We start from the raw sequence: 21,961 nt of genomic DNA, 5'->3' as shown, positions 1-21,961 counted from the left end.
GGCAGCCTTCCCTCTTCTCCGGCCTCTGTTTCCCAGCAGGGTCTGCGGGCTAAGTGAGTGTAAGTGCTTCCGGAGTCAGGTAGTGACGTTATGTATAAACAGCTTCTGTAGCCGTGGCAGCGGCTAAGGAGGGCGGGATAGGTACTGCTGCCACGGGCCGTAGAAAGAAGCTTTCTGCAGACATCGGCCTGGGCCACAGCGCGCCGCCGCTACGCGGTCGGCAGGTAGGCGGTGACTCCGGGTCGGGGGACGCGGGCGGACCTGGGATGAGACGAACCCGACAGGCCCACGCCCTGAGGAAAGGCAGTCCCAGGTCGAAAGAAACGTAGGAATTCCGCCCGACTTTTGGGAGCAGTTTTACACCCTTGGGCCTGGAGCTTTACGCGTTGATGCTTGCGACGGTCTTATGAGCAAAGTGCAGATCAGATCAAGAAGTTTACGTAGTGAAGACAGCCAGCTCCATCACCCAGATCTTCCTAACTTTCTGCCCAGTCCCTTTTCCCCACACCCATGGATGGAGCTTGCTCCTAGTGCCTAGAATGGATCTGGGAGAGCCAGGGGCGGAGAGAGTGTCACCGCTTTCATCTCCAGGGAGCTCAGTCTGGCTTTTGTGCCCCGTGTTTCTCAAATGATCAGATATTTGCGTGTGGTGGGAGTTGAGAGAGAATCTGATAGTCGGCTGTGAACCCTCTCCACTCCTTTAGTCTTACCCATCTCATTCAGCTACTCCTTCCAGCCATACAGTTAGTTGTCTCAAGCTAGAAACATGGGAATCTTGTCTGAGTCTTTCCTTCACCCATCCCAGACCCCTCCATTCAGTCAATCCTTTAGTAAGTCCTAACAATTCGACTTATAAAACATCTCACGTTGGAACACTTCTTCAGCTCTAAGCCTTGGTTTCTGTAACAGCCTTCTCTGTTTTCAGTCATTCATGCCACAAACAATTACTGAGTGCCAGCTATGTGTAGGCTCATGCAAGATGGTAGGGTTACATTGATGAACAAGATAGCTGTAGCTCCACTCTCTTGTTCCCTCCAATCCATTCTTCGTTCTGGGTCAGAGTGATCTCTCCAAAAGGCAGATCTGATTATGACACTGTTGAGAAAACACTGGCTGCCCATTACCCCTCTTATGAAATCCAGGAGGGTTTTCGGAGCCCTCTATGATGCAGCTCTAGCCTCCCAGTCTAGCCTTACCCTGTTCTGTGCTTCCCCTTGCTGTGTTTCAACCACATTAGCCTTTCAGTTCTTGGAATGCGTTAGATTTCTTATAGCCTCAGGATCTTCACATGTGCTTTTCTTTCTGCCTGGAATGCCTCCTCTCTGCTTCGCTTGACAAACTTTTGGACATCTTTTAGGTTTCAGCTTGATTGTCACTTTTTCAGAAGGCTTTTGTTGACAACACTGCCCCCATGAGAATTATGTCCTACTGGAGCTTCATCTAACACCACATGCTTTTCTTCATATTATTACCACAGCTTGTGATTGTTTACTGTCTGTCAAGATGTCAGGAACTAAAGCATTAAAGCATTTCTTCACTATATGATGAGAGCAAGGACTCAGTAGATGTTTTTGAATAAATACATGCTCTCAGGGAAGGGAGTGGGAGTTGAAGCAGACGTTTGCTCCTTAGGGTTACTTGAAGCTTTCTAGAGCAATGGTCTGATTAATCACCCAGTAGGTGTTAAATGCTCAGACTATGTGTATAAATATAACAAGTTAGAAGATAAATCTTTTTTAAAAAGCCCAATTATTAGGAAGCGCTGGATGATTAAAATGTTTCAAAAGGAAGATGCTAGCCCACTTCAGTGGATGCCAGTTAGACCAAGGGCTCTCGGCCACAGTTGTATACAGACAGCCTATGGACATGCATTAGTTGGCCCACACAGTATTGGATGTGTTTTTTTCCTTTAAATTTTTCAAATTAGATATTTCCCTTTAAAAATCAGATTCCATATATAAACCTAGATTTCTGGTCCTCTCGAAAGTCAGTTCTGGCAATGGTAGGACTTAATTATTTTTTAACCATCAGTCGTCATATGGTATATGTGCTCTGGGCAGTCACTCCCAGAATCACCCCATTCAGATTAGAACTCTAAGGAAGCTGGAAGGGGGAACAGGTGAGGCTGGGTTAGGTGAGACCAGAGAGAAGGGCTGGTGTAGGGCCAGGTGGTGACAATCTTTGGAACACCTGGGGTTTTGGAATTTGTATATCAGCCAATGGCCAGACCTGAGTAGCGTTGCCTCCATTTCTAGACAGGGCATGTGGTCTCTATTTTTTGTGTCGTTATTTCTAAGCCAGAATGAGGGCGAGTTTTCAGTGTTTCCTCCCCAGAATGAGACATCCTGTGGACTGGGAATGCAAGGTGACCTGGGAAGGGACAAAATCTCTCTCCTGGTTCTCTTGCCTACAGAAAAACCCTAAACTAGCTTGGCACACAGGGTCTTTCTGATGTGGCTCCATCCGACTTTTCCAGCTCCATCCTGTCCTTTCATTTTCTAGGCAGGATAGGCCTTTTCAGTGACTTCAGGCTCTTGTTCATGCTGTCTTCTCTGCTTGGAATGCCTTTCCCTGACTTCATTACTTGGTACGTAGTTGCTGATACTTTATTCCTTTTTGTGTTTCTGTTAGAAAGAGACTGACCCAACTTTGGTTCCCAGTTCAGGCAAGTGTACAGTATCCCGTGGAATACATTTTGGGTAATATTCTTACTCCTGGCTTCTTATTTTTTTAACCCTAATTGTTAATTCACTCAGATTTTCTCTTTCACTTGTCTTTTGTGTTATTCCAGTACTGTATTTGAAAAGCTTTTTCATGTCCTTTTGGTTATATAACTGGGGATAAATAAACATGTTTATGGCTGACAACTTAGTTCAAATGTCAGCCCCTTCACCCCAAATTAACTGCTCTGTTTCCTTCAGCACTTCAGTAACATTTCTGTAAAAGCACTTATCATGGTATAATTTTTCAGTTTACGTGTCTGTCTTCCTCCAGCTAAACTGTGTGCTCCTCCAGGGCGGGCACCATGTTGTACTCATCTTTGTACCCCCAGCATCTAACAGTGTTGGCACGTAGTAGACACTCAAGAAATATGTGTTGAATGAACGATGCCTATGACAAGCAACTGGACTTTATTCTTTCCTGACCCTTGCTCCTGTGACACAACTCCTGGCTGCCACTATCATTCCTTCAGTGCAGATCTTCTCTTCTCTAGGGAAGCCAGAAGGGAAACAGGTGAGGCTTAGAGAGATGGAGGCAGAGGGAAGGGGGAGCTTTTGGAACATCTGGGTTTTGGGCACTGGTGTCTGTGGGCAGGAGTAGGGCTGGGCTGAAAGCAGGCATTTCCTTGGCTGGCTGGGAAGTGATCAGGGATTGGAGCTTGTTTCTTTACAGGTATGGCCAAGGACATACTGGGTGAAGCAGGGCTGCACTTTGATGAACTGAACAAGCTGCGAGTGTTGGACCCAGAAGTTACGCAGCAGACCATAGAGCTCAAGGAAGAGTGCAAGGAATTTGTGGACAGTGAGTGTCATTTGGGGAGATATATTGCCACTCAGCTTTGAGCTAGTCCCACTGTGCCCCACACCCACCTACCGACTGTTGCTCCTGGCCCTGCCAGAATGGAACTGCTGGCTCCCTGGATGTTGAGCCTGGCCTTTTTGAATGCCTATGTGCCACCCACCTTGTCTGCCTCCCCTCTTCTTATGTTCTCATGTAGTCCCCACATGGAGCACCAATCAAAACAGACACTGGAATGCAGAGAGGAGGGTGTTTTTTGAGATATGCCATCCTTGATTTTTTTACTCTCAGAAACCTTAAACTTCATGGGGACAGAACTATGGCTTGGGAGTGAGAAATAGTTAGGTACAGATGTTTTGATTTCTTGGGAGAAGTAGTGTTCTCAGTGGTAGGCTTGCCATTATTGGGAATGAAAGTTGATCAACTGGAGTCTGTAGAAGCAACTCAGCAAACTCCCTGAAATAATTTTTTAACTAGAGATTTCCAGGATGCCACCTGTCCCAGCAGCCAAGCAAGCCCAGTGGTAGTGAGTATAGAGCAGATCTAGCTCCCACAGGGATTTCTGAACCTTCTGGGGACCATGGGCTGTGGAGAGAGCTTGCCTGGGGATTGCTGTGTGAATGTTGTCCCATCGCTCTGTGCTTTAATTTACTCCTTGATAGAATGAGGTTCCATCACACCCGAGGATACTGAGAAAAATGGAGTGGGAGATTAGGCACTTAAATGCTTTGAGCTCTTTATTAGCTCTGGTCGCAGGTGGAAAGCCTGCACCTCACCATTAACTGAAGTCTAGTGTCTTAACTATGGCTAGTCAAGACGCAGCAATTTTGTCCTGAGGTGGTCTTTTTATGAATATAGCCCTTTGTGCTTCCTGTCACTCCTGAGAAAGTAGGATGGCATTCATCCACAGAATGGGCCCATCAGGAACCTTCATAGCTTGAGGTCACAGCAACTGGCTGGCTCTGTGGGGACACAAGGTCCAGCTGTGCCCGAGTCTAGCTCCGGGCACCTAGCCACCTGTCTCTAGGTTCAGCCCAACGTTGACAGACTTTAGGCCAGCAGGTACCAAATTGTTCTGACACAAATTAGAAGGGCCAGTTAGTCCTGCCCGCTCGCTACAAGGGAATGCTGGGGGTGAGCGATGACACTGAGAAAATAAAAACATTTCCTTTTTCTTTCTCCAAAAGAAATCGGCCAGTTTCAGAAAATAGTTGGTGGTTTAATTGAGCTTGTTGACCAGCTTGCAAAAGAAGCAGAAAATGAGAAGATGAAAGTAAGATCAGCATGTGTTTTGTCTAAATCTTGGCCTAGGACCCTGGTTCACTAGCCTCTCGTCCTTCTGCTGTCTTGACTTTTTCTTTAGGCATGGGGAGATTCTTTCATTTAATTACAACAAGATTTTAAATAACATTTTCTATACAAGTATTGACTCGTTATGTTGTATACCTGAAACGTTTTATGTCACTGATACCTCAATTAAAAAAAAACAAGTCCTGGTCCAATTAACCTACTGTTGAGCTTATATGCCAATACTTTCAGTCATTATTTCTTTTAATATTTACATCATCACTGAGATGTAAGGGCAAGGTATAAGATGACTTGGCAAAGGACACAAGGCTGAGTGGTACACCAGACGGGCCCCTGAATACCTGTGCACCAGATTGTGGCGATACTCCTAGATCTGCCTCAGAGCTGCAGGCAGTCTAATTTTCATCAGGCACTTTAGGATCATGAGAATAATCCTCCTTATTCCCAAAGCTCTGGGGCTCAACCTTCTTTTTCCCGTTGGGCAGCGAGATGGCCCCCAAATGACCCTTACCCAGTTGTAGACTTAATGTCGAAGAGTTTTAATGAAGCCATGACTTTTTTTGGCAATACTGTGTTTTTCTAGGCCATTGGTGCTCGGAACTTGCTCAAATCTATAGCAAAGCAGAGAGAAGCCCAACAACAGCAACTCCAAGCACTAATAGCAGAAAAGAAAATGCAGCTCGAAAGGTAAGAAGTAACGTAAAGCGAGTTCTTTACTCTGCTATTCTATTTTTCCTTAATGGTCACCTCTGATTCTTCATCATCGTTCTCCCAGGAATAGTTTCTCACTTGTCATCTGAATTTGAAGATTTTAAAAATAAAGTAAAATTAATTTGATGGGAAGGAAATAGAAAAATTGTTAATATTAAATCACATGTAGTAGTTTGAAAGCATGAAAACTCAGGTAGCAAGTGTCCACAAAGTGGGCTGGCTGGCTCTCTGAAAGGAAAAGACCATCTCAGGGCTGGAGATTTCTCATGGGTGGCTTTAGGCTGGGCTTTGCGCCTACTTTTTTCTCTTTCTTGCCCTAACTTCATTCTGAACTCAATTTCTTTTAAACCACCTGTGTTCTTCTCTAGAAGAATTAAATCCATGGTTTATTTCATCCATTTTTAGGGCTTCTAACAATTTTGTTTTTCAGGTATCGGGTTGAATATGAAGCTTTGTGTAAAGTAGAAGCAGAACAAAATGAATTTATTGACCAATTTATTTTTCAGAAATGAACTGAAAATTTTATAGGACAAAAAAAACCAAAACCCCAAAAAACAAAACAAAAAAACCTCTGTACCATTCTAGTGACTAATGACCCAAGTATGTCATGTGAGATGTTGTATAAGGAATATACCATCTCTGAAGGCAATAAAACAAAATCTGGAGGGGCTTGTTTCAGATGTCAGCGCATATCTGGTGAGCACCCAGTGACTAGTGGCCCAGGTTATTGCATTCTTAGTCTGAACTGAGCAGTCTGTAAACTACTAAAGTCCCTGCTTTTTGGAAGTAAATATGAAACAGAAGGTTAAAGCCAGTGTTTTTCAGGCGAAAATACTATAGCAGCTGATGCTATCATTTTTTTTTTTTTTTTTTTTTTTTTTTTTTTGGTAAATTCACAAAGCTTTGGAAGAAAAAGCAATAAATTATTGTTTTCAAATGGCTTATCTACCTCTTTTCCTGGTACCCTTAAAGTGTACACTTAACCCCTTGTAAAGTCCACAAAACAAACAAGGCAGTGGTCAGCAGCTACCTTTATTTGGACCAGACACGAGTCAGGTGATACTCCCAACAAGAGTAATACAGCTTGTGAGCAGAACAGTCAAAAAGAAGGAGCTAACTGGGAGTGGTTTTTACTGTTTTCTATAAGTGTTTACAAGACTTTTTTGTTTTTGAGTTGGCCTTCTGTATGAATTTAGAGAAAGCTAATGGAACACCAACTACCCTATATGCACACACTGGACATGTCATGGCCACTATCCCCCCACTTTGACAGAAGAATAAGATGAGAAGGCTTGATTAAAGTATTAGGAAGGACGAAGTTATCCAGTAGGAAGCACACTTCCAGATTAGTTGTGAGACACCAGACTTCAGAGTAAAGTGACTTCTGTCAGGTGGTCTGTAAGATATATATAAGACTAAGGTTTTGTAAGAGGGTAAACAAAGAAACTTAAAAATCCTACTGGGACAAGCTTTTAAAGATAGACAAAACACCGTCCAGTTTAACCCATTTCTGACTGAAAGTCATGCCAGGGCTGAACCTTAAGGAAAACTAACTTTAAACCTCTTGCAGAATATTTTCTCACCACCTCCTCTCCCAGAAGTGAGAGCAAGAAAACATGATAGTTTTTACTGATTAGAGGCATAATTTCAAACTTAAAAATGGCCTGAAACATCCCCCTATTCGTGTTGCAGATTAGCGATATGGTACAGAGTGACATGAGGGTTTAGTCACCTGTATACTATAGGTCGTGAACATGCCAAGCAGGCCATGCTTCTTGGAAGTTTATCCAATTTCTGGTCTGGTCCTGCGTTTAGCAATCCTGCAATGGAACTTTGGCGCACACTGAGGTATTTGGCATCACTTTCCTATAACCAGGCCGTACCCCTCTGCCCATCCTCCGGTGATCGGTCTGCTTGTGCCAGTACCCTTGGAAGGTGATGATTTGATGTGGCTTCTGCCAGTGCCTTGCTCTTGTGTGTTGCTGCTGGTGTTTCAAATGCTACTGAAGATGTGAAGGGTTCTGAGCAATTTTCTTTGTATTGGGTCCAACAGGAAACTGCCCTCTGGGCATCTCTCCTTAGGCCAATTGTTATTTCCCTCATTTTTTCTTTCTTTTCTCCTCATACTTGTAATAGGGGCTCCGCAACATGAAAAAGAGAAGCATAAGAGGGATGAGAAAGTAGGGGGCATAGAAAGATATGAGGGTTAGCCGTTCGTGGAAAGTCTTAGGTCCTTGTCCTTTGAAACCATTGGCTTCGGAGAAATCCTCAAATAGAAATGTGGAGAGAATTGGAATTACAAGTGACATGACGTGAACTGAGTAGATGATTGCAGGGGTGCGGATCCACTTGCAGCCTCCTGAAGTTGTTGGGAAGAGAGAGATAAACATTAGTTCTGTTCATGACTCCAGGGATGCCCATGACATTCTCCATGCTGTCTCTGCCTGTTTCCTTCAGCTGAATCATTCTACCTCCTTTTCCAAGTGGAAATAAATGGAAAATCAGATATGTTATAGTACTTCCTAACTGAACAAACTAAGGTGACAGCTGGGGCCCTAGCACAATGATAGCTGAAAAAGCAAGGGTGGGGGTTGGAATTTAGAAAAACTAGGGCAGTAAAACGGCTATTACCAGTTGAACCTGTTAGGTCTAAATTCAAAGGCAGGGGACTGCCAGTAGCATCTGTTAAGTAAGAGCATCTGTTAAGATCAACAGATTCTGCTAAGAGATGGATTTGAGGGCTCCAGTGGGAAACAGGTTGCATAAGCTTAGTTGCCACATACGTTGGTACGTCCACCTTCTTATAAAAGCATTAATCATATAGAGACATCGTAAGAATCGTTTTTAAATAAGAAGCCCTTTAGGAATTAGCCTGAGGGATGCCACTGCATGTAAGGCAGTATGATACTACCTAAAGCAGAAAAATAAAAGCCAATGATAAAAGAAATTCTGTGAGGAGAGTGAAAAAAAAAAAACCAATAAAAAGCAACAAGTTCAATCTTTAAGTAGTCTCAGGTTTCATGGATATGAGAGATTTCCAGTTGGCTGAGGCCATCATGCAGCCCAGCCCACCATATACTTTAGTCAGCCACGTTAGTGTCCGTTTACAGGAGCTACCCTGGCCATTCCCACCAGATCACCCTCACACAAACTACAGGAACTACTACCCTCTCCCTTGGGGATACTTTCCCAAAAGATTTCTGGGACCTGATTTCAGAGCAAAAATGGGATTTCCCCACCATTTACCAACCTTTGAAAAAGGCGTATGTTGCAACAGGAAAGAAGGGCAGCTGAAACACAAGCTCGCAATACATGAAAGACTTAAACCATGTTGGGGGGTCCTGTAGCAGAGGATCTTTGAACTCCTTAGCATACCACTTTAGCAGGTTTCTCAACTGGAAAAAGAAAGATCACAATGAATATAGCCACCTGGCAGGATAGGCTCAGCAGCTCCAACCCATTGGAAGAGTCATTCCCCAGTCCCCCCTTGGCAGCAGATGGCACACCCAGCTGGCGTTTGTGATGCAGGCTAGATGACTATTTAATAAAAACTCACTAGCTCTAACTCAAATGTTACCTTCTCTGAGAAGCTCTCCTCAGCTCTTTCGGCCCCTTTGTGCCACCCAGCATGTGTTTGTGATTCCACGATAACGCATACATGTGTTGCCCATTGTCAAAAGCAACATCTGGCACTTAGTAGGCTCTTAGCTTGCAGAATGAACACACAAATATGACATATCTGTCAACAATATTGTTCTTTATAAAGAAATGACATGTGAAAACCATCCTGACATCTGTCCTTTCAATAGTAACTGCACACCAAGCTCTGAGGGCCACGTTTTCTCAAATAACAGAAATGAATTGAGTTTGCCTTTTTGAGGGGTGGAGGTGGGGGTGGGGGTGGAAGGGAGATAAATTGAACCTCTGCGAAGATGCAATTTTATACAATTTAATCACCAAATCTCAAGCTCTTCATCATTCTTAATCCCCCTAGTTCTCAAGTCTTTTCTTTTAGGAGACCAGTAGGATATTTGTAGAACAAACTGCCTCAAACCACAAACTATATAGTTTCTAGGCTATGTCAGAACTTGAGGTTAGGCCCCGCCCTCATGTCAAAAGATACAGATCCATGCTGACAGGCACAGGAAGGAAGGAGGGTTTGAGGCTGCCCATTTTGTGCTTTTTTAAGAGCCCAAGGTCTAGGGCTCTGCACGCTCTGTGGACTACCGAAGGTCTATTGCATCTAACCTCCTGGAGATGGCATTGTCTTGACACTCCTGCCTTCAAAGCCAAATATGTCTTTCTATTATGATAAAGGCAACTTTCAAGGTAAAATTTAGCTTACAATGGAAAATCCAAAGATATTTTTCCTGTTAATTTTCTTTTTCCCTGTTAATTTTTAATCACAAGATAAAGGCTCACTATTGTTAAATAGAGGCCTCAGTGGTGCAAGTGAGCTTTAAGCAAATATCCGGAAACAAGCTGTTAGCACAGTAATTTCAGAAAGGCTGTGGCTAGATAACCAATTTATTGACCAAGTGATCTCTAGTTTGTACTTAACTTGAAATTTAAATTCATGGCAATACCCTTAGCTTCCTGCTAAGTAAGCACTTTTCAGGATGGTAACGTGGTAGAAAATATTCATAAAGGTTAAGTCATGGCACCTCTCCTGAGCTCTTGTTTCCTCATCTGTAAAACAAATACTGGACTAAATGTTTTTTAAGATTCTTTTTTGCTTTCTAGATTTACTTAAAATATACTGGAGAGAACAACCTGCTTTAAAAGATTACTGCAGGATTTAAAAGGCATGCTGGTTCATTTGAATTTCATTTTCTATTCGATTTGTATACAATCTCTCAGATCCACCTATTTCATAAATCCAGGTAGATCTGTACAGCACTGTAATTTCTAAGGGTTGCAGGATGAAAGTAGCAAAATTTAAAATAATCATCCAGCTCTTGTAGTAATCAATTAGAACCGAACCACTTGCCCACAGTCACACAATAGCCACCTGGTGCCAGAAGAGGGCTAGTAGAAGGCAAGGCACAGGTCCCCAGCAGAGTAAAAAGCGTGGGACCTGGGGGCAAGAGTGGCTGGCTCTGAGTGCTGGCTCTGGACAAAAGCACTTAATCTCACTGAGTTTGTTTCCCAATTATAGTACTTCACTGTTGGTAAGATAAAATGAATTAATACATACAATCTTCAAAACAATGGTTAACACCTAAAGATTACTTAGTTGAATGTAATTAATACGTATTTGGAGAAGTTCAATTCTATTCAAATCTCACATGCAACTGGTCATTAATAAGAATTATTCTTATTAGGGTAATAAGACCAACTAAAGGTAACAAAACAGTTTCCATTTATACCTGAGTCACATTTGACTCAACTTACCATTGTTATCAATTAAAAACATTCGCCTGGCCTGCACATGGAATTCTAAAGCAGGAGCTGAACGATTTTGCACAGACTGATTTCAGACCTAGATGCTTACCTGTTTTTCCTTATTTTAACAGAAGTAATGCTACCCAGCTCCCATGTTCTAATCTTCTCATCCTTTCCATGTTCTAACCCAAACAAAATTCTTACTGTTTCATAGTAAGAGTTTTTCCAAGTGGCGCAAACCAAGAAAAATATTTAATCTGCAAATTTTAGCCCCAACGTTATGTGATCTCCACAAGCTTTTTAGTTCTTGGGGAAATGTCCTTCTATTTGAGGGAAGAAACAACAGAGGTTAAATTTTGGCATGTTTTCAAAGAGAATCTGAGACTAACTCAAGGCTTTTAAAATTATTATTTTCCCCAAAGAGAACCAAGAAAACCATCAGTCATCACTCTAGGGCAACAAGAGTGACTAGAGACACAGGCCTTCCAAGCCAGCATGTCCATGTTCCTAATGCCTTCAAATCAGAGACACACACACACACACACACACACACACACACTCACTCTCTCTCTCCTCTCTCTCTCTCTCTCTCTCTCTCTCTCTCCCTCCCTCCCCCCCCCATCAGATCCTGCTTGCATTGGCCCTTGACTTCTTAGAACAAGCTGACATTAAGTAAAGCTGAGAAAGCTTTACCAAATCAAATACATAATTTTAAACAGGAACTTTATGATGCTGGACATATTTTAATTGTATTTTGTGAGTGGTAGCAAGGATTTGTGGGAATGGCACATTCAGAAAGGATAAAATAACAGCTGTTAAGTCTGGAATAACCTGGAGTAACAGATATGTTACTATAGTCTAATATCTGCCCAGTATTAAAGGAATTCATAACCTTACAGATTATAAACAGGCAGCCTGCCTGAGTTTTGCTGGCCACACGGACTTTGAAAACCACAGACATGGCTCTCCTTTCTTCAAGGCAACTAATGGCTAAATGCAGAGCTTTGACAACCTATTTAGAAAAAGTATGTACTACCTGGGCCTGTGTGGTAGGCTGAATAATGCCCCCCAAAGATGTCCACATCCTAATCCCCGGATCCTGGAATGTGTAACCTTACTTGGCAAAAGAGACTTTGCAGATGCGATTAAGGATCTTGAGATGGAGAGATTATCCTGGGTTATTTGGTGAGCCCTAAATGTAATCACAAGTGTCCTTATAAAAGTAGAGCAGAAGGAGATTAGACTATAGAAGAAAAGGCAGCAAAGTGATGCCAGAAGTGGAGATTAAAGTGACGTAACCACAAGCCAAGGAACACTGGCAGCTACCAGAAACTGAAGAGGCAAGGAACAGATCCTCTCCTAAGACTTTCAGAAGGGATCAGCCCTAGCAAGATTCATTCTGAACTTCTGAATTCCAGAACTGTAAGGAATAAATTTATGTTGTTTTAAACCACTATGTTTTTGGTAATTTGTTACAGCAGTAACAGGAAAGAAATACACTGTATATGCTTTAGCTTATAAGTCAACCCAACTCAAATACACCCTGTATTTGCTTGAGTTTATAATTCAATCCAACTCTGTCTTGACAACTGAGACTACAAAGTCCTGACTTGCCCATGACACTCATGCAAATCTGGGAATAACCCAATCCAAGTCTGCAGTCCAGTGCTCTAGTCACACACTACCTATGCTCTTCCCAAGAAAAGTTAGGTCAGAGGTCTTCCCGGTTATGCTTCAATTTAGAAGCAAACAAAAAAAGGCTGTGGAGTGGGAGTACATTGTAGAATAATGGCTCTTTACCTTTCTGGTAGGGTCAGACTCCTGGAAAAATTGATGGAAGCTATAGACTCTCCTTTCAGAAAACACTAGGCATACACAATTTTGCATACACCATCAAGGGTTCATGGACCTCAGGTTAAGAAAAAGCATTTGAAACAGGACAGAGTCTCATGGGCATGGACAATGGACTAGCGGTTACCAGAGGGGAGAGGGGAGGGGAAAAATAAAATAATAAAATGTAAAAAACAAATAAAAAAATAAAAAGCACTTGAAAAGAAACAGGCAAAATCAAATCTATAGGTTGACAAAGTCAGTCTGTGGTTCTGTTGGCAGGTACAGACAGAATGGAGAAACAGAACTGAGGACATGAATTCCATGGAAGTTACACAGGGTCCATACATGAAAAGACTCAGGAAATAATATTCTAAAATATAAAGCATTAAAGGAAAGTTTGAGGTAAAGAATGCTTTCCAACCACCAAGAAAATAAGGCTTTTCACCTCTATTTCTACTCAGGTGATCATTCTTACTAGAACCCAATTAAAAGGGATGATCTGAAAAGCTGTTAATTTACTTCTGAGCTTTTGAAGTTGGTGGATCCTGATCTTGAATGAAGTAATGACCATCTGCGAATGCCCCTAGGACAGGTCTAATTCTACTTGAATTATTTTTTCGGGATTAGATGGTATTTTAAAGTTCTTCCAAGAAACACAATGATAAAACATTCAACGTGATTTAGACACTGGTTCATCTAGGACACTTCCCTCAAATACTGACAACTGACCAGAGGTGGGGTGTAAGAGCCTTAAACACACCCAGGGAAGAAGTGTTTTTACAATGGACAGTGTTTTGTCCCCAGCAGCTTGGGGGAAGGGTCTGGGATAGACAAAACCCTCGAGTTGAAGGGTAAGGAGGAGCTGGATCACCAGCAGGACCTAAGGAAGGCGGGAGAGAAAGAAAAGCCATTGGGACACCAAGGCACAATCGCAGCGCGCGGAGAGGCCTCAAACTTTGCCACTGGCGGCCAGGGCCGACGGGCGCCCTCACCTCGAAGGGGTAGAGTTCGCGCGGCAGCACAACCTGCAGGTCCAAGAGCAGGGTGATGGGGATGTGGAAGAGGAAGAAGAGCCCCAGTAGCCACTCCAGGCCGCGCCGGACGCCCCGAGTCCCCAACATCCTTTCGTTGGGCGCGACAGGAGCCGAGGTTGCGCTCGCCGGGACAGCCGACGTGGGAAGAGGAGCTCGCGTTGTGCATCCGGACCTCGGGCGGCGGGCGGAGGCCGCTACAATTGGTTCGCAGAGGAGAGGCGGGACTCTCTGCAGGGCGCTTTGTTTCCATTGGCCGCCAGGAGCATCGCGTGTTATGGGGAGGTGGGCGTCGGCCTGTGGGCGCTAGGCCCAGCCGCGGGCTCCCCCCTGTGGCCCTTTCACTCAGTGCTCCTTTCATTCACTCCCTTCGAGCGCCTCCTGTGTGCTTGGCGGTGGGCGCTTTTGGAGATGGAGCTCCCAGTGCCGTGCGGATGTCACAGACCAGGGCCGACTGGACAGTGCATTGTGATCTGGGCTGTGGCACTGCAGTGATGGGCTGTGGGAACACCGGGCAAGATCCCTGTCCCGCCAGAGCTAAGGGGTCTTGGAAGCCTTTCCAAAGGTGAGTAGGAGGCAGCCAGCCTCAATTAAATTTTAAAAAAAAAAAAAAGCAGAGATAAAATTGACAGGTTTTTGTGACTGGCTGTGAAGAATGAGGGAGGAACAAGGATTCATTTATTCATTCAACAAATATTGATTTTTATATGCTGGACCAGGTCTGCTCCGGATGGGGCTGCCATTCGCGGAGAAGAGGGACAAAAAGAAGTGAGTTGAAGAGAAGGTAACTTGGCTCAGACCATGTTGACATTAAGTAGTCTTTGCAGCATCTGAGTGAATTCTTGGAGGCATTTGGATGAACCTGTCTGGAGATGTAGATTTGTGAGGCATTAATGTTTGATGGGAGTTGAAGTTCTGAGAGCAGAGGCCCTGTAAAAGATTCGAGGAGCTTCAACCTCAGGGTTCTTGGGAGGAGGGAAATGAGATGCAGGTGGACAATAGGAGTGCGATGTCACAGAAATGCAGGGACAGAGAGAGGGTCAGCTGTGTCAGAGCAACACTGAATAGTACTCACTGGTGGCCCTGTGAGAGCCAGATGACAGCACCATCAGGTGTAAGGAAGTAGGGAGATGGAGGCAGGAAGTGTAGATATCTGTTTGTGAACCCGGGGCGGGGTGGGGGAGACATGGGGCAGCAGCTGGAGGGAAATGCGTTCAAGAGAGGGCTAATTTATTTTTCAAGTTAGAGAGACTAGAGTACTTTCATCTGTTTAGATGCTGTTGGAAGTTTCTGGGATGGGGAGAGGTTGCCCATACAGGAGGAAGAGAGAAAGAAATGTGGCTCCAGGACCTCAAAGAGCTGGAAAGAATGGAAGGATTGGGGTTAGGCCAGAGGAGCTCTGTGCTCCCCAACATGGGCCCCATGGGACGAAGACAGAGAACTTGTTGGCAGTATAGAGGGCCCAGCTAAGGTGGGTTCCCATTGATCTGGAGGCCCCAATCGCCTAAGCTGTGTGCTTCACTCCACCTTGGGGTATGTTCAGAAAATAAATGGCTGTTGGACTCATCTAGTTTGGGGTTCAGAAAAACAATGGTGATTTCGAAGAGTTGAATGAGTGAAGAGATGGAACAAGCAGGTCAAGCTGGATAGGTAGTGAAAGACATGAGGCCAAAAGGGCTGGTAGAGAGAAGTGGAAGAGTGAATGGATTTGAGGCTGAGGAAGCCTTGCCAATAACTGGATGAATGGGCCAGAAGGATGGGAAATTATGATAAGGGAGTATGATGTCTGAGTTCCTGGTGTCAGGAAGAGGTTCTGTCCATTGAAGGTGTGGCTAAATTGGAGTGGAGAGGAAGGTCTTTGGAGATGAAGTCAAGGGACAGAGGGCTCAGGGTGTGCGACAGATCGACTGCAAAGGCCACCCAGGATGGTGATGGCAGTCAAGTGGAGAGAAGACTGTGAGCCAATAGCCAAAGTCTTTAGTGTGTAAGGGGAGTAACCAGGATGAAAGTGGGCATGGGCTTTGGTATGGCTCAGACCTCAGAGAGTAGAGGAGAAATGGGTGAATGTGGCCTTAGCGAGCAGGGAGGCTGGTGACTCTACTTCCTGACCCTGAGCTCATGAAGTGTGAGAAAATGAACACCTTGCACTGGAGAGAGCTGTGGAGAAGCCAAGACCTTGAGGGACAGGTGGAGCTAGGTGTCAACTACTGCAGGAGGTGAAGGCTGAGGGTGTGGAGAGCTTCGTTAGCTCCGCATTACAAGGATTTAGGCTCTGGGGAAGAGGGGTGTTTACTAGGGAGAACAACATCATGGGTGGCTGAACATTGTCAGAACACAAAGTTCTGTCATCCCCAGGGCCTCCTGGGAGCAGGCTGGAGCATTCTGTACACAGGTATACTCAGGAGGGTTCTGGCAACAGCATGTGCCTCCGTCCCCAAGGATGGCTTTCAGGACACAACAGCATCTTTTAAGCTGTACCCTGTGACTATAACTGCTTGCTGCCGGGAGGGAGTGTGGGGTCTCTAAGCTGGGATTTGAGAACGTGGTAAGTGTACAGCTGTTAATGTGACTGTTCCTCAAAAAAAATTCTACCCAGCCAAGTTCATTATTTGTAGATAAAGATTTTCAAGGCCAAATACTTTCACTGGAAGTCTCTATCCAAAAAAAAAAAAAAAAAAAAAAATCTGTCCAGCTGCTGTCTTAGTTTGAAATTTCTTTACTGGAGAAACAGAGAAACAGCAGCTCTTAACTTCATGAGGTCAGGTGTTAGAAGGCAAATGGCCCTCTACCACTTGCTGTGGAAGACATGGCTAATTAGCAGGTTCCTGCCCAACCTGGTCGAGTGAAAGAATGAGGGAGGAGAGGCAACACTTAGCACCTTTTGAAAATTATTTGTATTGTGATGAGACAAATACCATTAGCCAAATAATGGGCCCTATGGTGGTGGAAATGGAACTCTAACATTGTAAGCCCAAATACACAATGCTCAGAGAAGGCCCGTGCTAGACCCTCAGCTTTTCTCTTTGGCAGCAACTGTACAAAAAGCTTTTTCTTCTCCTCTTGTCTTTTGTTTCACTTTTCTCTCTCCTTAAATACACCCACCCTTCTTCCCCGACTCCTGCTCACTTCCCCCATTCCTTAAAATACTTTAAGGCTCAGCTGAAGGCCACCTCCTCTGATTGGCCTGATTTGGTGGCATTGCTGCCATCTCTGAACCTCTTCTCTGACATGTTTATTCCTTTATGAGCAACACTGATCTGAGTACCTTTCCCGCTAGACTGTAGGTAGATTCCTTGACAGTGAAGACTGTGTCTTTGGCATCTTTATTTGACTAACACAAAGTTGTTAACTAAATATGAGACTCCTTTGTCACATGGAGACCTCTTGCTATGCAGTGAAATGGTAAAGGGAACCCTGGGTGTAAGAACAGCCAACCAATGGCAACATGGAGATATATTAAATTTCAAGAGATTCTGCTGCTAATGGAAAATGATAAGACCTGGAAAGTTGCTGTGGCTCCAGAATCAGCCACATACCTTAAAGCCAAAACATATATTCATTAGCTAAAGCTAAGATTCCATCACCGCTGGAGGCTGTGTGCTGGAGATTCAGAATGGTCTTGAGATCTGTGGGTTTCACTGAGGCAGACAGAGGACAACTGGTCAGCTGTCTTGAGCGATTACCATCTTTTCATGTCAAAGAACCTGTGAACTTGGGTGGAGGGACAGAACAGGTGGAAGTTAATTCTGAAAGACTTTACAGTTTGGATATTTTGTTGTTCATAGGTCTTTTTGCGTTAATTTTGACTTTAAAAAATATTGCATTAAAATATTATCTCGATTACTGAGTTTTTTGATGCCCACCTAAGTTTTGTGCTTGAAGTATCTTACTTATCTCACCCTAGTCCCAGCTCTGGTTGTCAGATAGGGGTGGAGCTAAGTTTGATTTGGGGAGGAGAGGTCTGCTATTGGGTCTGGAAAGTTAAGAGCCAATAGATTTGATATCAGGCAGTAGGGAGACAGTGGGAGATCTTGAGCAAGGCAGTTTGGAATTACAATAGTGTTTCAGAAAGATTCATTCATGTGCAAAGCGGACTGGTTGGGGAAGGCTGGAAACAAGATATTGGAATTTGTATACTAGATCACGTGTTTTCAGAAGTTTTGCAGCTAAAAAAGGAAAGAACTGGAGGTATTAGGGTCAGTGTTTTTAAGAAGATAAATGTATCTAAATATATTTGGTGATGGAAGTAAAGGGGTCTATTAATGGAAGAGTTAACAGTTCTCACTTAAGGAGTGACTACTATATACTACTATATAGTAGAGCAGGGGTTGGCAAACTTTACTATAAATGGCCAGACAATAAATATTTTAGGCTTTGTGGGCCAATCTCTGTCCAAACTACTCAACGCTACCGTTTATTGTGTGAAAGCAGCTATAGACAACATGTACATGAGTGAACATGGCCATGTTCCAATAAAGTTTATTTACAAAAACAGGCATTGGGTCTGATTTGACCTGTGGTGGTTATAGTTTTCTGATCCTCTCCTCTAAGGCATTGTCACCTTCAAGGTCAAGGCCACGTGACCGTGGGTTCTAATTAGTAAGTGGAAAAAAAGCATGGAAGGAGTGCATCCACCATCCTAAGGCCTAGGCCTGGGAGTGACACACATCCCTTCCAATCACATTCCATTGGAGAGCATCTTACTACCAGGGGGTCTGAGCATGTAGTCTAGCCTAGTGCCAGGGAAGGAGAGGTTGCCATGGTCCATGAGAGTCTTTGCCACAGCTTCCTTTAGGGGCAGTTTCAGAACCTTCATGAAAGGTATGTTCACATACTCAGAGAAATTTTGATGAATCCTTCATTATATGGCTGAACCTGTTTAGGGTGAAAAGAAAATGCCAAGTGTAGAAGGAATGATAGAATTAGGAAATCAGTATTTTCTAATCACTAACGTAATAAATAATTGGGGCAAAGATCGTTAATAGATGGCACTAGGTGAGTTTGTTGAGGAATACAATGTGGCCTCCAAATCTCTCTCCATAGATTACTTATTAATTACAAAGGGAAAAGGCACCTTTACAATGGAGAGATCTGGCAATCACAACCTTAATCAAATGACCAAACTTAGTATCACCAAAAATAGGTCAAACATTATATGCCTCCTGATCTGATGGATACCACATCACCTGTATAACAGTCTTTCCAACTTGAATCTAATCACGAGGAAACAATCAGAAAAATCTAAATCTTTGTAGGGCATTCTACATGACAATTGGCCATGTGCTTTCATAAATGCCAAATGCCATGAAAGGCAGAGAGATTCTCCTATATTAAAAGGTGCTAACAAGACATAATCAAATGCAAGACATGATCCTTAGCTAGATCTTGAATTTTAAAAAATAGCTATAAATAAATTTGGGGGGACAATTGGAGATATTTGAACATGTCCTGTGTATTAGGTAATATACCCATGTTAAATTTCTTAAGTATGATAATGGAATTGTAGTTATGTAGGAAAATGTCCTTGTTTTTAGGAGAAACATTAGGGGTGAAGTTTCATAATGTTTTAGCAAAAATAAAGCACATGTATTTGTATACATATACATACGTTATGTAAATATATACACATACACACATATTTGTTACATAGACTAATAAAGCTAATGTGGTAAATGTTTAAAACTGGTGAATCTATGTGAAGGGTATATGGGTTTTCATTATACTATTTCTTTCTACTTTCCGACAGGTTTAACATCTTCCAAAATAGTTTCTGGACAAGCCTAACTGCTCTCGAAATACAAAAACACAAAAAGGTTTTCTTATTAAATGCTAGCATTGATGTTTGTTTTAACAGAACTGGAAACTTTTCATTATCCCTTTCACCCTCAGGAAAAAATAGAAAAGCTTTATATAAATTTTTTAGTGCAGTGTTTTCCAGAGGATGTTAAACTTTATTATAAAATTCTGAGGGTAATATATTAAAAAACTATTAGAACTAATCAACAAGTTCAGCCAGGTTGTGGGATAAATACCAATATACAAAATCAATTGTATTTTTATATATTAGCAATAAACAATCTGAAAATGAAATTAAAACAACTCATCAAAAATAATTACTTGAGAATAAATTTAAGAAAGGAATGTAAGACTTGTATACTGAAAACTACAAAACATTGAAAGAAATGAAAGACCTAAATAAATGGAGAGAATTCCCATGTTCACGGATCAAAAGATTTAATATTGTCAAAATGGCATTGTTCCCCAAATTCATTTACATTCAATGCAATCCCTATCAAAATCTCAGCTGGCCTTTTTGCAGAAATGAACATGTTGATTCTAAAATCCATATGGAAATGCCAAGGGACTCAGAAAAGCCAAAATAATCTTGAAAAAGAACAAAAGTTGGAGGACTCACACCTCTTATTTCAAAACTTACTGCAAAGCTACAGTAATTAATACAGTGTAGTAACAGACATATTTCAATGGAAGAGAATTGAGAATCCAGAAATAAACCCTTACATTTATATGTATATATTTAATTGTGATAAAATATATACAACATAAAATTTACCATTTTAAACATTTTAAGTGTACAGTTCAGGGGCATTAAGTACATTCACATTGTTGTGCAACTATCACAACCATCCATCTCCAGCACTTTTTCATCATCTCAGACTGAAATTCTATGCCCATTAAAAAACTCCCCATTCCCTCCCATTCCCTTGGCCCCCAGCCCCTGGTAACCACTATTCTACTTTCTATCTCTATGAATTTGACTATTCTAGGCATGTCATATAAATAGAATCATATGGTATTTGTCCTTTTATATCTGCCTTATTTCTCTTAGCATAATGTTTTCAAGGTACATCCATGTATTATGTATCATCATTTCCTTCCTTTTAAAACCTGAACAATAATTCTTTGTATGGATAAACCACATTTTGTTTATCCATTCATCTATCAATGGACATTTGAGTTGTTTCCACTTTTTGGCTATTGTGAATAATGCTGCTATGAACACTGGTGCACAAATATATTTGAGTCCCTGCTTTCAATTCTTTTGTGTATACACCCAGAAATGAAATTGCTAGATCAAAGAGTAATTCTAATTTTTTTTTGGAGGAACTGCCACACTTTTTCATAGCAGCTGCGCCATTTTACATTTCTATTACCAATGCACAAAGGTTTCAATTTCTCACATTCTCTCCAACACTTGTACTTTTTTGGTAATTTTTAAATCTTTTGCTTCAAATGTATTTTAGTTATAACTTTATAGCTACCGATTCCAACAAATTCTTATTATGGATAACTGACTACCATATAAACAAACTAATTGGAAAGTTATCATTGGCAAACCAAGCAGTCAAAACTAATTTCCAAAAGGAAAAAAGTCTGCCTTCGTTTTATGTTTGCATTAAAAAAAAAAAAAAAATCTCACTTCTGAATTTTAAGTCAGAGCTGTGCCATGAATTTGTTACTCAAGTGAAATAAAATACTGCCAATCTCAATATTTCTTCCTAATGCTATCTTTGCTTTTACTTTCAAGGGTTTCTCTGTCAGGATTGATGTATTCAGAGTATTGAGATGAAAGAGGTGAGGTCTTCATGAACAAAAGCTGTTTCAAATTGTTCCTTCACTTGGCAACTCAAGAAGTTTTTACACACAGGGAGACTGCATTAAGATGTGTAAGAAATATGTCTTTTGTAAAGTGAGAGAATGATGACTGTGAAGGAGGTGGTGGAAGGGACACCCTGGAGAATGGGGATGGCAGAAAACATATTGAAGTTGACTGTCTTAAAAACATGTGCCTATGAACCTCCTGGAGAGTCTTCCCTTGTCCCCAGGGGTCTGTGTATCCCAGTTTAAAGAATGCCTGTTTAATTTATTTTGTTCCCCTCCCAATTAGACATTATTATTGCTCTATGCAGTCTGTGTTTGCTTAGTTTTCTCCACATTTATCGATTCCTTTGTTCACCATTCTTGCACTGGAGACCTTTTAGTTATCCTTTTTATTCTTCTTGAAGTACATCCTTTAGAATTGCCTTTAGTGAAGATCTGTTGATCGTGAACTAAATTTGTTTTCTGAAAATATCTTGTGTTTTTGCACTAAATGATAGTTTCTAATTCTAGATTAAGTTATTTCCTCTCATTCTTTTAGTTTCAATTGTTCCTGC

At 42.2% G+C, this 21,961-nt stretch overlaps 2 protein-coding genes and 1 long non-coding RNA gene across 13 annotated transcripts in view; 2 read left to right on the top strand and 1 right to left on the bottom strand.

Annotated features, from left to right (window-relative positions):
- The first annotated feature begins 77 nt into the window (after window positions 1-77).
- Window positions 78-6,216, top strand: IFT20 (intraflagellar transport 20). 11 transcript variants are annotated; one of them, XM_015599067.2, is made up of 7 exons: window positions 83-224; window positions 2,503-2,587; window positions 3,053-3,234; window positions 3,394-3,522; window positions 4,707-4,792; window positions 5,411-5,514; window positions 5,969-6,216. In XM_015599067.2, the coding sequence occupies exons 3-7, from the start codon at window positions 3,108-3,110 to the stop codon at window positions 6,048-6,050; spliced, it is 528 nt and encodes a 175-aa protein (XP_015454553.1). In that variant the 5' UTR covers window positions 83-224; window positions 2,503-2,587; window positions 3,053-3,107; the 3' UTR covers window positions 6,051-6,216. The 11 variants fall into 11 exon arrangements, with proteins under 11 accessions (XP_006925056.1, XP_015454553.1, XP_024897346.1 ...); XM_025041578.1 differs by having other exon boundaries at window positions 3,016-3,234; XM_006924991.3 differs by having other exon boundaries at window positions 2,995-3,234.
- Window positions 6,217-6,551: 335 nt separating this feature from the next.
- On the bottom strand, window positions 6,552-13,969 carry TMEM97 (transmembrane protein 97). The gene is made up of 3 exons (XM_006926946.3): window positions 13,749-13,969; window positions 8,789-8,933; window positions 6,552-7,897 (listed from the first exon to the last, which is right to left on the bottom strand). The coding sequence occupies exons 1-3, from the start codon at window positions 13,875-13,877 to the stop codon at window positions 7,638-7,640; spliced, it is 534 nt and encodes a 177-aa protein (XP_006927008.2). The 5' UTR covers window positions 13,878-13,969; the 3' UTR covers window positions 6,552-7,637.
- A 134-nt stretch (window positions 13,970-14,103) lies between these two features.
- LOC112473122 overlaps window positions 14,104-21,961 on the top strand; it is a 21,182-nt gene continuing 13,324 nt past the window's right edge. The window contains exon 1 of the long non-coding RNA XR_003043915.1: window positions 14,104-14,352. This is a non-coding gene — a long non-coding RNA (uncharacterized LOC112473122). The remainder of the gene's footprint in view (window positions 14,353-21,961) is intronic.

This window comes from Pteropus alecto, unplaced genomic scaffold, assembly GCF_000325575.1.
Source record: "Pteropus alecto unplaced genomic scaffold, ASM32557v1 scaffold98, whole genome shotgun sequence".
NCBI lineage: Eukaryota > Metazoa > Chordata > Mammalia > Chiroptera > Pteropodidae > Pteropus > Pteropus alecto.
The sequence above is the reverse complement of the archived record's forward strand: the minus strand, read 5'-3'. Positions and strand labels throughout refer to the sequence as shown.

What these genes read in the sequence shown, in the direction of transcription:
- IFT20 (XM_015599067.2), top strand. Translation starts at nt 3,108, where the DNA reads ATGCCTATGACAAGCAACTGGACTTTATTCTTTCCTGACCCTTGCTCC. An exon ending in GGAAGCCAGAAGGGAAACAG is followed by an intron (nt 3,235 to 3,393) that starts GTGAGGCTTAGA and finishes GTTTCTTTACAG; the next exon opens with GTATGGCCAAGGACATACTG. An exon ending in CAGAAAATGAGAAGATGAAA is followed by an intron (nt 4,793 to 5,410) that starts GTAAGATCAGCA and finishes GTGTTTTTCTAG; the next exon opens with GCCATTGGTGCTCGGAACTT.
- TMEM97 (XM_006926946.3), bottom strand. Translation starts at nt 13,877, where the DNA reads ATGTTGGGGACTCGGGGCGTCCGGCGCGGCCTGGAGTGGCTACTGGGG. An exon ending in GCGAACTCTACCCCTTCGAG is followed by an intron (nt 8,934 to 13,748) that starts GTGAGGGCGCCC and finishes TTCTTTTTCCAG; the next exon opens with TTGAGAAACCTGCTAAAGTG. An exon ending in AACATACGCCTTTTTCAAAG is followed by an intron (nt 7,898 to 8,788) that starts GTTGGTAAATGG and finishes CAACAACTTCAG; the next exon opens with GAGGCTGCAAGTGGATCCGC.